Below are 14,001 nucleotides of genomic sequence, written 5' to 3' on the forward strand. Positions count from 1 at the left end.
CCTGACAGTAATCCATGCAATGCAATAGGGAGAAGCTATTGCATAATCACATGACTGTCATGACTCTTCAAACCCGATATCGTACAATCCTTGAGTCATACACATCGGAAAATGTTCGAGACATATCCGTTTGACATCCTTACAATTCGAAGCACTTTCAAAAAATGTGTTTTCTCGTCCTTACACATCATGTGGCAAGCTGGGGCATATAAGTTTGACCATCCTCGCCTATGTATAGATAAAGTGTATGTCTCAAACCCATTTCTTGCAAGTCTGTGCGGGCTTGGAAGTTGTCTTTCGTTTTCCCTAGAATGTCCAGTATTTTGCCTAGTATGTTGTCCATCACATATTTCTCAATGTGCATGACATCAAGGTTGTGCCGCAATAAATTATCTTTCCAATACAGCAGCCTAAAGAAAACACTTTTCTTCTTCCACAATACATTAGCAGTCTCTCCTCCGTGTTCTGTAGGCCCACTCTTCTTCCGCTTCTTATCTTTTTTCTTAGTATCCATCTTTGCCTTACTGGCATTCTCATCCCCAAATTCCATCTCTTCTAATTGTCTTAAGATTTCATCTCCAGTTGGCACATCGGGGGCACATTCTAGTTCATTGGTTGCCGTCAAATGTTTTTTTATTCCTCCTCCATGGATGATCCATGGGCAAGTAACGCATGTGCCCTATATAACAAGATTTCTTGTCGTATTTTAACTTTCTGGACCTTGTCGAGTGCATACAGCAAGGACATACCTTCTCACCCCTGTTAGGCCACTCGGATAAATCTGCTTATGCAGAGAAGTCATTAATTGTCCACATCAACTACGCTCGCAACACAAAGTTATTTTTCTTGGAGAGGTCAAATGTGCATACTCCTACATTCCATAGTTTATGTAACTCCTCAATTAAGGGTTGAAGGTAGACATCTATATCCATTTTAGGTGACTTTGGGCCCGGGATAATTAGGAACAGTATAAAAGATGTTTGTTTCATGCACGTCCAAGGAGGCTAGTTGTACGGTACAAGCATTACAGGCCAAGTGCTATGGGATGTGCTTATGTTCCCAAATAGATTAAATCCATCTGAGGTTAGTCCAAGCCTTATGTTTCTGCTGTCCACTGAAAATTCTGGATGTAAATTGTCAAATGACCTCCATGCTTTACCGTCGGTCGGATGCCTCAATACACCATCCTTAGTTCGGCCTTCTGCATGCCACCTCAAATAGGGGGCAGTATGTTCTGACATAAATAGCCTCTGTAGTAGTGGTATGAATGGAAACCACCGCAACACCTTAAACGGACGTTTCTTACTCGAAGAGATGGGTTGATCATCCTCATCTAAATAAATTTCATCCTTTCACTTAGATACTCCACAAACGGTATATGAATCTAAATCCTTATTGCTCTTCTAGAATAACATACAGTCATTACGATACGCCGAGATCTTCTCATACCCGAGTCCCATGTCCCTTATAAACTTTTTGCCTCATATGTATTAACTAGCAAAACTTCATCACACGCAGGCAGCAACTGATTGATGAACTCAAGGAAAGACGAGAATATCGTGTTACTAAGTCCACTAACGCACTTCAAGTTGTACAGATGTATAGTAGCACTAAGCTTGCTATGTTTGGTCCCATCATGAAGTGGCTTCTCTGCCTTTTTAAGCAACTTGTAGTATTTTAGTACGTCACATTCAGCGGCTTCTTCATTCACAATTTCTTCATTTCTTCGCACCACGACTTGAGGCTCACAATTGTCTTCCCAGACACCGTACTTTCCGAATAGATCACGCAACATTGCGTGCATGTTTCCACCTTGTTCTGTGCGTATACCCACATCTATGATCGTGGTAGTCGAATTGGAGACTGCAACAAGAGACCGTACAGGCTTCTCACCGTGATAATACTTTTTTATGTATGTAATCATTATTCTTTTACCCCCTGTCAAGGGGTCAAATACAAAACCCGGTGGGTGGCGCTGCTTATTTCGACACGACTTACAGAGGCAGTGAATTTTTCCGTCAAGGATTGTACAATTCATAACTGCGAAGTCCACGAGTAATCTACACCCGTCTCTGTATTCCCTTGTACCTCTAGACTTTGTCATCCAACTCTTGTCCATAGCTTTAGTTACTGGAACCCTAATTGAATAAAATAAATATAGGTTGAGATTCTCAATTAGTTGTTATTTTTTTTAGTGTATTTCTTTAATTACATTGTTTCAATTTTTTGTTTATTTTTAACAAATAAACATATACATTTAGCTTTAATTATAATATTTACATAATCTAAATTTGCAAAACCTAAACAAAAATAAGGTCCAAATTTAAATGCATTTGTTATATATGAGGACCCTAGATAAAATAGATCTAGCTAGCCAGGTTATATGTTGTTTTTTTTTTTTTTTTTTTTTTTTTTTTTTCATAACATTTACATAATCTAAATTTGTAAAACCTAAACGGAATTAAGGTCCAAATTTAAATGCATTTGTTATATATGGGGACCCTAGATAAAGTAGATCTAACTAGCTAGGTTATTTGTTGTTATTTTATTTTATTTTATTTTCATTTTTTTTATAACATTTACATAATCTAAATTTGCAAGACCTAAATGCATTTTTTATATATGGGGACCCTAGATAAAATACATCTAGCTAGCTAGGTTATTTGTTGTTGTTGTTGTTGGTTTTTTTTATTTTATTTTATTTTATTTTTTATTTTTATAACATTTACATAATCTAAATTTGCAAAACCTAACCAGAATTAAGGTCCAAATTTAAATGCATTTGTTATATATGGAGACCCTAGATAAAGTAGATCTAACTAGCTAGGTTATTTGTTGTTATTTTATTTTATTTTATTTTCATTTTTTTATAACATTTACATAATCTAAATTTGCAAGACCTAAATGCATTTTTTATATATGGGGACCCTAGATAAAATACATCGAGCTAGCTAGGTTATTTGTTGTTGTTGTTGTTGTTGTTTTTTTTTTTTTTTTTTTTTTTTTTTTTTCCTTTGTTTACTATAGCATTTATGCATTTGTTATGTATGGGGACCCTAGATAAAATAAATCCAGTTAGCTATGTTATTTGTTTTCTTTTTGGTGTGGTATTTTTGTGACCAAAAATATCAATTATAAAAATAACCACTCGCAATAGAACGAATCTTTGTAGGATACGGCTATAGAGTGGGTGTCGAACCTCAAGGACTGCAGGGGTTTTGTTATCAAATTCGAAAGATTAAAATTAACTTAATTAAAAAGATATTTGATTTGATTTTCTTTAAAACTAAAGTGCATGAAAATAAAAGAGATTTAAAATAAGAGAGAGAGTGTAGGGTATTGACTTCACCTCTATCCGCACAACAATGGCTAATCATAATTAATCCCAGAAATTCATTCTATGCATGTTATAAATAAACAAGAAACTACCTTATTAAAGAATAAGCATAATCTATCTTCGGTTGGCACGGATCGTCCACCTAACCACTAAGATGCGGTACGACCCGTCTTTCCTAGGTATAAATTATCAAAATCTTTAACAGGATACATACAATCAATGAATAAGTGTAACCCATCTTCGGTTGGCACGGACTGTCTACCTAAATTACACTAAACTAGGGTGTAGTACAATCCGTCTTCCCTAGGCATGGCCTATCAAATCCTATTGATCATATGTCAATTAAACCCATTGTATAACCATCATCCTCATAATCACAGAAAACAAGAATAATTTGAGATCAATAAAAGTAAAATACTTTCTAAGACAAGAGAAGAATTTCACAAATATTGATTTTGGAATTTAAGAACAATTGCATTTAATATGAAGAACAGAAATCAATTGTAGCAATCCTCATAGTTATACAATCAACATGCATAAATTGAAAATCTAGAAATTAAATACAATCAAACCATTGTGCTTGGATAGGGTTACATCAACACCCCACGGAGGGGTTTAGCCGCTCATCGGGGTGCTAGGATGGCCTCTTGCCATGGATTATCTCCTCTTCAACTGGTCAAGCCTCCAAGAAGATTTTTGTATCTAAGACTAAGCACACCTTCTCTTGAAGGTTAAGGGTCTATTTATAGGGAGCAAGCCAGTCCTAGAAGCCCTAGGAAACCTAGAAATTTCGGAGATTTAAGTCCAAGTCCAATTAGGATAAAGAAAACCTAAGTCCAAATCGGAATAGGATTCGCCCAGAATTGCGTTCCTATCTTGCGGGGCGATTTTGGCATTGCGGTGCTCCGAATTAGGAAAATTATATTTCACAATTATTTGTAGAAATTTGAGTTAGCTTTCCACTGCCGCTTGAATCACCTCAATCGGATATTTGAGCTGAAAGTTATGGCCAAAATACCGAGACGTATGCAGAATCCAAATTTGAATCCAATCCGATTTTGACTCCAATTTGAGAAATTCCGAATTAATCATTTTCTTTATTTGATTAAACTTAACCATGATTGGTTAAGTTTAACCATATCTTCTAGGTCTTCTCAAAGTGTGCTTTTAAGCCCAAAATCAATGAAATTAATTGCATCTTTATTTATAACCTGAAAACAATAAAAACAAAACAAAATCAAACAAATAATAACGCTAAGGAATTAACATATGCAAATTAAGGGGCTTGAATGTGCAACATTCGGCGCTTATCACTTTTGTTTTGTTTTTTGTTTTTTTTTTTAACATTTACATATATATTCTAAATTTTCAAAACCTAAACAAAATTAAAGTCCAAAATGGATATGCATTTGTTATTTGTTGTTGTGTTTTTTTTTTGTTTTTTGTGTTTTTTTTTTTTTTGGTAACATACATTTGCAAAACCTACACAACATTATGGTCCAAATCTAAATGCAAAAACCTGCACAAAAAAAAACCTAATTTCAAACAATTTACGTACGTAATTTTGCATGCATGTTCATATATAGCAATCTCACCATACAAATTAATTAAACAAATTCATAAATACAAAACATATATCTCAAACAAATAAATTAATTAGTTAACATGTAAAATTTGCTAATAACGACATCAATTAATATATAATTATATACATTGTAAGTTATATATATATATATATATACATATATATACACCAGATCAATTGAGAGGCCGGAGAATCGCCATAGGGAGAGGTCGTGACGGCCAGAGGGAGGAACGGCGTTGTGACGGCCGGTGAGAGAGAGAACCAGTGAAAGAGAGAGCGGGTGAGAGAGAGAACAAGTGAGAGGGTGAGTGAGTGAGAGAATGCGTGTGAGTCGATCGACGGAGACGGAGAAACAAGTTGCCTGCCGGCGGTGAAAAAAAATGGATCGGAGGGAGGGCTGTGGGCACGCAGGAGGAGAAAGAAAGATAGGAGGGGAAAAGGAATGAAAAAAAAAAGCGGGGGGGAGGGGGGGGGTTGGGGCAGATGGCGTTCGCGCCTTCCTGATGAACTTTCTTGACGTGTCTACACAGGACACGTCAAGAAATTCTTGACGTGTCACGTGTGGCACTTCAAGAATTATTGATGTGTCCTATGCAGACACGTCAATAAGAGAAAAATAATTTTTTAAATTTTTACTAATATATATATATATATATATATATATATATATATATATATATATATATATCATTTTTTTCCTCTTATATTATTTATAAATACAATATACTTAAGACTAATTAGAAAACAAATAAATTAATATTCTAGATTGTTAATAATAAAATTCATTTTTTCATGATGGCTCAATAATTCACTCACTGAGAATCAGAGCTGAGCTTCTAAGCATTTTCACTGTAGGATCAATGAACAATCGAGATATGTCAAGAACTCGCCGGACTAGAGTGGTGTACAACTGGAGGTCAAGTTCGAATACGGCTACAACACCCTCACACTTCTTCAAGATCATCCTCCCCTCTACCATTCACGACATGAAACTGATACTCCCTTATAATTGCTTACTAGTTGTTTCTTTGTCATTTCATTTCTTTAATATTCTGGCTTGCACAGAAATAAGGTCCATACATTGTATATCAAGAACAAGCGGATATAGTTGAATGGTAAAATTTCTCTTTGCCAAGGAGAAGATGTGGGTTCAATTCCCGCTATCCACCCAGGGTAATAGGTTAATGTTTTTAAGGGTAATGGGTTAATGTCTTTAATAAGATAAAGAATTAAGTATAGTTGACCGTGATAGGATAGTGGTTCTATCCTCTTCCCTTCTTTTCCTCCCACCCACCCAAAAAAAGAAAAAGAAAAACTATAAAAACTAGTAATTAATTACTAGTTACCAGTGTATTAGCAAGAAACTATAAAAGAAACGAAATGTTTGTTTTGGCACTTGGAAATAACAAGAAACACATATTTTGTGTTGGCCGGGTTCATGTGGGGTTTGCGGGTCGTATAAAATAAATGCATTCTGTAATTTATTTTTAAAAAATTAATATGGCTATTATATTAATATTACTAGAATGATTTCTAGCTAAAATGCACCATATATTTTTTCAGGAAATCATGATAATATTTTGAATCGGGTATAATTATATATATATATATATATATATATATATATATATACCAATTAAATTTTATTACCTAATTTTTTTTAAACACATATTTTGTATAATTAATACGATTGAAATTAATTAAAATTAATTATAATTAATTATAATTATTGACGTGTGAAATAATGGCACGTTAATAATTTTTGATGTGTTAAAAATTTTTGATGTGGCATTCTAACACGTCAAAAATTTTTAACGTGGCAAACTGCCACATCAATAATTATTGACGTGTCAAAATAGCACGTCAATAAATTATTGATGTGCCTTTTCCACACGTCAATAATTATTGATGTGGCTTTTCGACATGTCAATAATTATTGACGTGTCATAATGGCACGTCAATAATTATGACGTGGCGTTTTAACACATCAACAATTATTAACGTGTTGAAATGCGCCACGTCAATAAAGTTTTTATTGATGTGTGACTTTAGCCATGTCAATAATTATTGATGTTGCAAAAAGTGTATTACTGTTTGTCACGTCAAAAAACTCCCTGGTTTTTGTAGTGGAAACTTCACTTTACTCCCTAGCTAAATTTTCATTGCTTTTGCAATTACCCCCTAAAATTTAAAATCTCTCAATTATCTAAACATGTTTTTAAGGAATTTGTAGATGGTTTATGAGTGATGACACAGCAAAAACTTAGCCTTCCATGTATTCATGAACGCTCAAGATTTAAAGAATTGCATCAGACAGAACACCGTTATATATTTTTTGGCATGTTTGAACGCTAAAGATGTAGATTGAAAGTACTAAACAAAGGAAAACTTGCTCACATGCCCACGTTTTTCACCCATCTCTTCTCTGACTGGGGAACTATAAGATATCTATCTATTGTTTATTTATTTAGTTGCGGTTATTTGTTTCAATATATATATATATATATATATATATAAAGCCAAAGCAAGAAGATAAAACAAATGCATACGCACTCACTGACGTGAGGTGTTGAGGAGGCCAAATGAGTTTTTGTTCCTATTTGGGGCACTGCCAGGCCTCGTCGTGGCCATCATCGCATATCAGAAGGAAAAATGGAAGACATGGTGTTGATATTCTCATCCCTCTCTCTTGTCGTCGTCGCCGTTGCTTTCAAGCTGATCATCCGCCTTCGAACAGCAACACCCAAACACCTCCCTCCCAGCCCACCTTCTCTCCCAATTCTGGGTCATCTCCATCTCGCTAAAAAACCTCTCCACCGGACTCTCCACAGCCTCTCGCAAAAATACGGCCAAATTTTCTCTCTCCGATTCGGTTCCCACCTGGTGGTTATCCTATCGTCCCCATCCGCAGTCGAAGAATGCTTCACCAAAAACGACATTGTCTTAGCAAACCGTCCTCCCTCCCTAGCGGGCAAGCATATCGGCTACAACATGACCACCGTGGTAACAGCCCCCTACGGCGACCACTGGCGCAACCTCCGCCGAATCTGTGCGCTAGAGATCTTCTCAACCAACCGCCTCAACATGTTCTTGGGCATCCGAAGGGACGAGATCAAGCGTTTGCTGCGCAATCTAGGACGCAACTCGTCCCAAGATTTCACCAAGGTGCAGCTAAAATCAATGTTCTTGGAGCTCACCTTTAACATCATAATGGGGATGGTGGCCGGGAAGAGGTACTACGGGTACGGGGAGGACGTGAAGGACGAGGAAGAGGCAAGGCAGTTTAGGAAGATAATGAGAGAGATTACCGAGAATGGAGGGGCGTCCAATCCTCAAGATTTCGTGCCCATTTTGCGGTGGATTGATCATGGGGGTTTCGAGAAGAGGCTGATGGGGCTTGCCAAGAAGACGGATGCCTTCTTGCAAGCTCTTATTGACAAGATGAAGGGTAACGAGGAGGGAAACACTATGATCCACCATCTTCTTTCTTTGCAGAAATCACAGCCGGAATACTATACTGACCAGATTATTAAAGGCCATATTTCGGTAAGTCTTTCCAGATACTTAAAATAAAAGAATTACAAAAAAATATTTAATTTTTTAATTATTTTAATTTTTTTAGAGGTATAACCGTATAACAGGTCGAAAATGGATAAGGAGCTAAAAATAGATAATATAATGCCGGTCATAGGAATGGCTAATGGGAAAGAGAAATGCTAAAAAAAAAAATCATCTTTTAACTTATGTTTCAACTATCTTGATTTCATATAGTGAATGAGTGAATTTACCATTGAATTTGAATGGGATCCACATAATTTCATAAATTCAATGATAGATTTGTTTAATTTGTAAAAGTAGACAATTAGAAGAATAAAATGTCAATCAATTCCTCAGTGGGAAAGGTCGCTTCATGCATGCAAGTGTACATATCAAGTATGATCAGGCTCTCTTTATTTAATGGATGGTGATTGGGGCATCTTTATAGAAGCACATTGTGTGTCGACAGTGACCTTATTATAAAATCTTGGTCAATTATAGTTGTTATACTCTCAATAATCAATCCATTTTTCTTGTTTAACCTGTGTACTAATATGTATATTGAGCAGGTCATGCTATTTGTTGGGACTCACACTTCAGCAGTAACATTAGAGTGGGCAATGTCCAATTAATGTCCAATCTGCTCAACAATCCTCATGTGTTGAAGAAGGCCAAAGCTGAGTTGGACAGTAAAATAGGGGAAGAGAATTTGATGGATGAACCAGATATGTCTAAACTGCATTACCTTCAAAGCATAATCTCAGAGACCCTTTGACTGTACCCGGCAGCCCCACTACTAGTACCCCACATGTCCTCTGATGATTGCACCATCGAAGGATACGATGTACAACGTAACACAATGTTATTGGTGAATGCATGGGCCATACACAGAGACCCCAAGGTGTGGGATGACGCAACGAGCTTTAAGCCCGAGAGATTTGAGTGCGGCGAGGCTGAGGCTCACAAGTTAATGCCATTTGGGCTAGGAAGGTGGGCCTGTCCAGGGGCAGGGCTTGCCCAACGAACGGTGGGGTTGGCTTTGGGGTCATTGATTCAGTGCTTTGAGTGGGAAAGGGTTGGCAAGGAAGAAGTAGACATGGCTGAAGGTAATGGAATCACCGTGCCCAAAGCGGTGGCACTGGAGGCCATGTGTAAGGCGCGCCCCATTATGAATAACCTTCGTTCCAAGTTTGTAGATCATGTTTGAATAATGTAGTGTACAAGAGTTTTGATCTTTTTCTCTTTCTTAGCTTCTACCGGATAATAATTTGTGTCTCAAAGGTTTATGTATGGATTGAAAATAAATAGCATTAAGGGAATTTTGAAATTCAAAGTTCGACAAAAAAAAAGAAGTTTCTTTATAAGTTTTGAAAAATTGTTTCCGTTTTAAAATTTCGAGTTTGAGTTTCTCCATCTCAAATTGTCCGACCACTGTCGGGCCACCACGAGACCTCCGACGAAAGTCACAAATCGTTTTCCACCATTATTCTTTTTTGTTATAAGGCAAATACCAAAATATATTTTCTAGGAGAAAAATGATTTCGTTAAAATATATATTTTCTGAAAGTTAGACCACTTTCTATTAATAAATACTGCCTAACAGAAAGAGAGAACCTCTATTTGTAGTTCTCTTGTCCTTCTCCCATTCAAATTCTTTAAAAATAAGTTATTGAATATAGGATCCACATGTTTACCCATATGGATCTTACTATGCGAGATAAAGACAAGAGAAGGACGTTAGACTTTCTCGTTCCGAGCATGGGCATGCATGCATATCTTTTGGTCAAGGCTGACCAAAGTCAAGAGACTGTTGCCCCGTAGAATGAAACAACCAATTCATAATAGTACAATTATCAATGTCCTGCTAAAAAAAAAAAAATTGAGACTTTGTCAATTCTCATTCATACGCACCTTCAAATTGAGCATGCCGCATTGAGCATATATATGTAGTCTTTTGGTTTGGGAACGCCATTCTCATTCATACGCACTGTTTGACATGTGGGCCAGTTCGACATACCCTTTGAGGCCTAAGGGAGAAGTTTAAGTGAGACTTTAAAAAAATAAATAAATAAATAAAATATTAATTAGATAATATTTACTTTAATATTATGTTTTTATATAAAAATCATTCTTCTCACTCGATACATTTTGACTTCACTTTAATCTTTATGATAGGATTATCCAACACTTTCAATTTGCACGAGAAAAGACAAATTAGTGTAAAAATTTCTGAAAATCAAATTAAAAAAATTAATGCAAGTGATTGGTTGAGTTTTTGGTAATTAACTTTTTTTTTTTTAAATCACTGATTAGATATGAAATGATTTTAAGGATTTGAATCGTAAGTTAGAAAATAATGAAATTAAAGAAGAAGAAAAGAATTCAAATTTGAATGAGACTTGAATAAAAACTGAGAGAAAAAAAGGAAACTTATAAAAAAGAGCTTGTAATTGAATGAAATATTTAGAGACTTTTCATCTTCTTAACATTTAATTTTTTAATGTCGGACTCCAGTCATAAATTCATATTTTTGAATGTTGCCTATCCACTAAAGAAACCCATGTCTCATGTTATGTTATGTTATTTTTTTATTTTTTATTTATTTTTGATAAGATGTCTCATGTTATGTTATAGAGAGAGAGAGAGAGAGAGAAAACTTATATCTCATGCAATGGCAATCCAATTGGCAGTTGGGACTTGGGATCGTAATCTATTGCTAACTAGCTGTTATCTCTACCTCGCAACGTCTAATGTTGGAATTTTATTTAAGAATGAATCTAACATTAATATTGAAAATATAAACAAACTCCAAAATACACCTAGAGGGGGTGAATAGGTGTTTAACACAAACGGAATAAAAATTAAGAAGCATGCAACAATCAATCACAAAAATATGAAAAACAATAAATCAAAGACACAGATATATTTTGATGACAAAGAGAAGACCTTTCAGAGAGCTCTCTAAAGTAAAACTTCTCTGGAGCAGCCAAACCCAGAAATCACTATAAGAAAATCCAAATTACAGTCACAATGACACTTACAACCCTTTCCAACTCCTGGGCTCTGTAAGATCAACAAGTTTCCCGCTTGTCTTCCTAACCCGACAATCTTCTTGAAGTGATTCTCCTTTATCAGATTTTCTGATAAAGTTCTTATCGTTGATGAACAAAACTGCTTCTCAAACACAGCAACACTCTAAGAGAAGGAAGATTTGAAGCTAAGAATATTGATAATCTTCTCTTAGCACAATATAAAATTTTCCCTCTCAGTTACTTTGAAAAATTGTGCTCTATATAGTCCTATATATAGGGAACTGAGAATTATGTTTCCTTGTTGAAGTAGAAAACCTTATTATGGAAAATATGTGATAGCGTTCAGACCTAGGGTTTGATACAAGTCCAAACTGAAGATGGAGAACCCTAATGTGGCAACAACATACTTTCGTTTAGACGCCCTGACTTACGTTCGGACACGACTTCACCCCATTCGGACGAACTTGAAAATGTGTAGCGAACGAAGCTCTCGGGTTTTACTATGTTACTCATCACGTTCAGACGGCCCAGCGAACGTGCAACGAATGGAGCTCTCAGGTTTCACTATGTAATGTAGCTGTTCGGATGCTAGCAAGAACTCTCGCAAACGAAGCTTCAACCGATAAGAAATTACACTTTTGGACACCGAATTAACCAACCTAAAAACTAACAACTCCCTCTTTGGCAATTCAGTGACAAAACCTAATTAATAAAAAAGATAAAAAAAATAAAACACATGATTGCAGTTAACTCATAAAAAATGTTCTATGTTCTTCTTGACTACTCCCTGATTTTGTCACAAATTGACAAACACTACAAGAAATCTACTCATCAAGGGGCAACCTCATTAGGGGCGACTACAAAGTCGACGTTAATGATCACATATCAGTGTCCACTTTCAGAAGTCGACGCTGATAGGTGATTATTAGCATCCACTTTGCAGTGGACGCTAATAGTCGACTTGAATGATTAGTATTACACATAAACCCATCACTTGAACCCATGGGTTAGAGGCCCAACATTCCAAGAAAGCCCGATACATCTGAATGGGCCCTATGAATGCGACCCAGCGTGAAACAGCAAATGCAACGTCGTTTGTTACACTCTTGGTCGACCGAGGATCAATTACTCTGCCACAATGAATCTCCCAGACCTAATGTCCAAGTGCATCCATCACAGTCAGGATACGATTCGGCTATATGGACAACTCACACATAGTAGGATCATCGGAATGGTTACGATCAGCTTATAAAAGACTCTTGATAGTTACTCGCCATCGTCAGAATCTGATCAATATAGATAACAGACTCTTACCGATCATAATGACAGGAGACATGAATATTAACTCGACCAGCCGTTACACTCAAATCCCAGATCCTCTGCCCGGTCATCATAGCCACCTCCGCATAATCAACAATAAAAGACCTCGCTTCAGAGGTACGCACACGAACAACTCTAAACTCTATACTGAGTCTGCACAAACACTGACTTAAGCATAGGAGGAGGAATTGCCTACCACCCCGGCACGTCGTCTTTATGTGTGCTCTGTTTTTTGTAGGTTTGACAGGTAGCACCAAAGAAGAAAGGATTGGCTTGGATTCACCTTGGGTCCATCGTACCGGAAATTGTCCCAACAGTTTGGCGCGTCTGTGGAAACGACTAAGCCGTTCATACAAAAATAATATCCGTAGTAATGGTGAACACAAGGTCAAGAAGCCAAGCCCGCATCGAAGAACCACTAGTCCAGGCCAATCAAAGGCCACCATTTGTGCATCAGAACACCGGTGACAAGGAGTGCATTGCTTCTTTCAAAGCGCAAATGGCACTTCTAATCCAGTAGAACGAAGAACTGCGCCTCCAATTTCCCTCTCCATCTCCAATCAATTAGGCTGAACATTCTGATGGGCAAGCAAATCACGGTCATCGCTTCGATAATCGAGACCTCCATTCTGACAATCACAGCCAACAAGGTGAGAGTCGCCATCCCCTGCATAACCACACTCGTCGAGGCACAAACTCCCGTAACACGGCGGAACCTCAGTGAATCACGGCTCCTCGAAGTGAAGTAGACAAAGCCTTGGCAGAACTTGATAAGCACCGAATGTTGCACATTCAAGCCCCTTAATTTACATATGTTAATTCCTTAACATTGTTATTTGTTTGATTTTGTTTTGTTTTTGTGTTTTAGGTTTTATTTGACAAACCATTGGAAATTGGGCTTAAAAAGGCAAAAGCTGGGCATTCTGGATCTAGGATCGAGCGTAGCTATTCCTAAGCTCGAGCGCACCTGCGCTCGAGCATCTGCGGCCAAGGATCGAGTGCATGCCTGCGCTCGTGCCCACAACAACTAAGCTCGAACACATTGCGCTTGAGTGTACAAACCTCAGATCGAGTGCACACGGGCATGTGGTGCACGACAGCAATCCTTTTCCAGCGTGGAGTTGCTTTTCAGTCAGCCAATTGGACTGAGAGATTGACCTCCGATTTTCTCAAGGTTTCTAGGGTTTTTA

General features: G+C 37.0%; 1 protein-coding gene across 1 annotated transcript; it reads left to right on the plus strand.

Moving 5' to 3' along the window:
- Positions 1-7,537: 7,537 nt before the first annotated feature.
- Positions 7,538-9,791, plus strand: LOC132192176 (cytochrome P450 81Q32). The gene is given in 3 exon segments (XM_059607431.2): positions 7,538-8,468; positions 9,029-9,094; positions 9,097-9,791. Coding segments are annotated over 3 exon segments (1,530 nt in total). The 5' UTR covers positions 7,538-7,574; the 3' UTR covers positions 9,667-9,791.
- The last annotated feature ends 4,210 nt before the right edge of the window (positions 9,792-14,001 follow it).

This window comes from Corylus avellana, chromosome 10, assembly GCF_965113065.1.
Source record: "Corylus avellana chromosome 10, dhCorAvel1.hap1.2, whole genome shotgun sequence".
NCBI classification, from domain to species: Eukaryota; Viridiplantae; Streptophyta; class Magnoliopsida; order Fagales; family Betulaceae; genus Corylus; species Corylus avellana.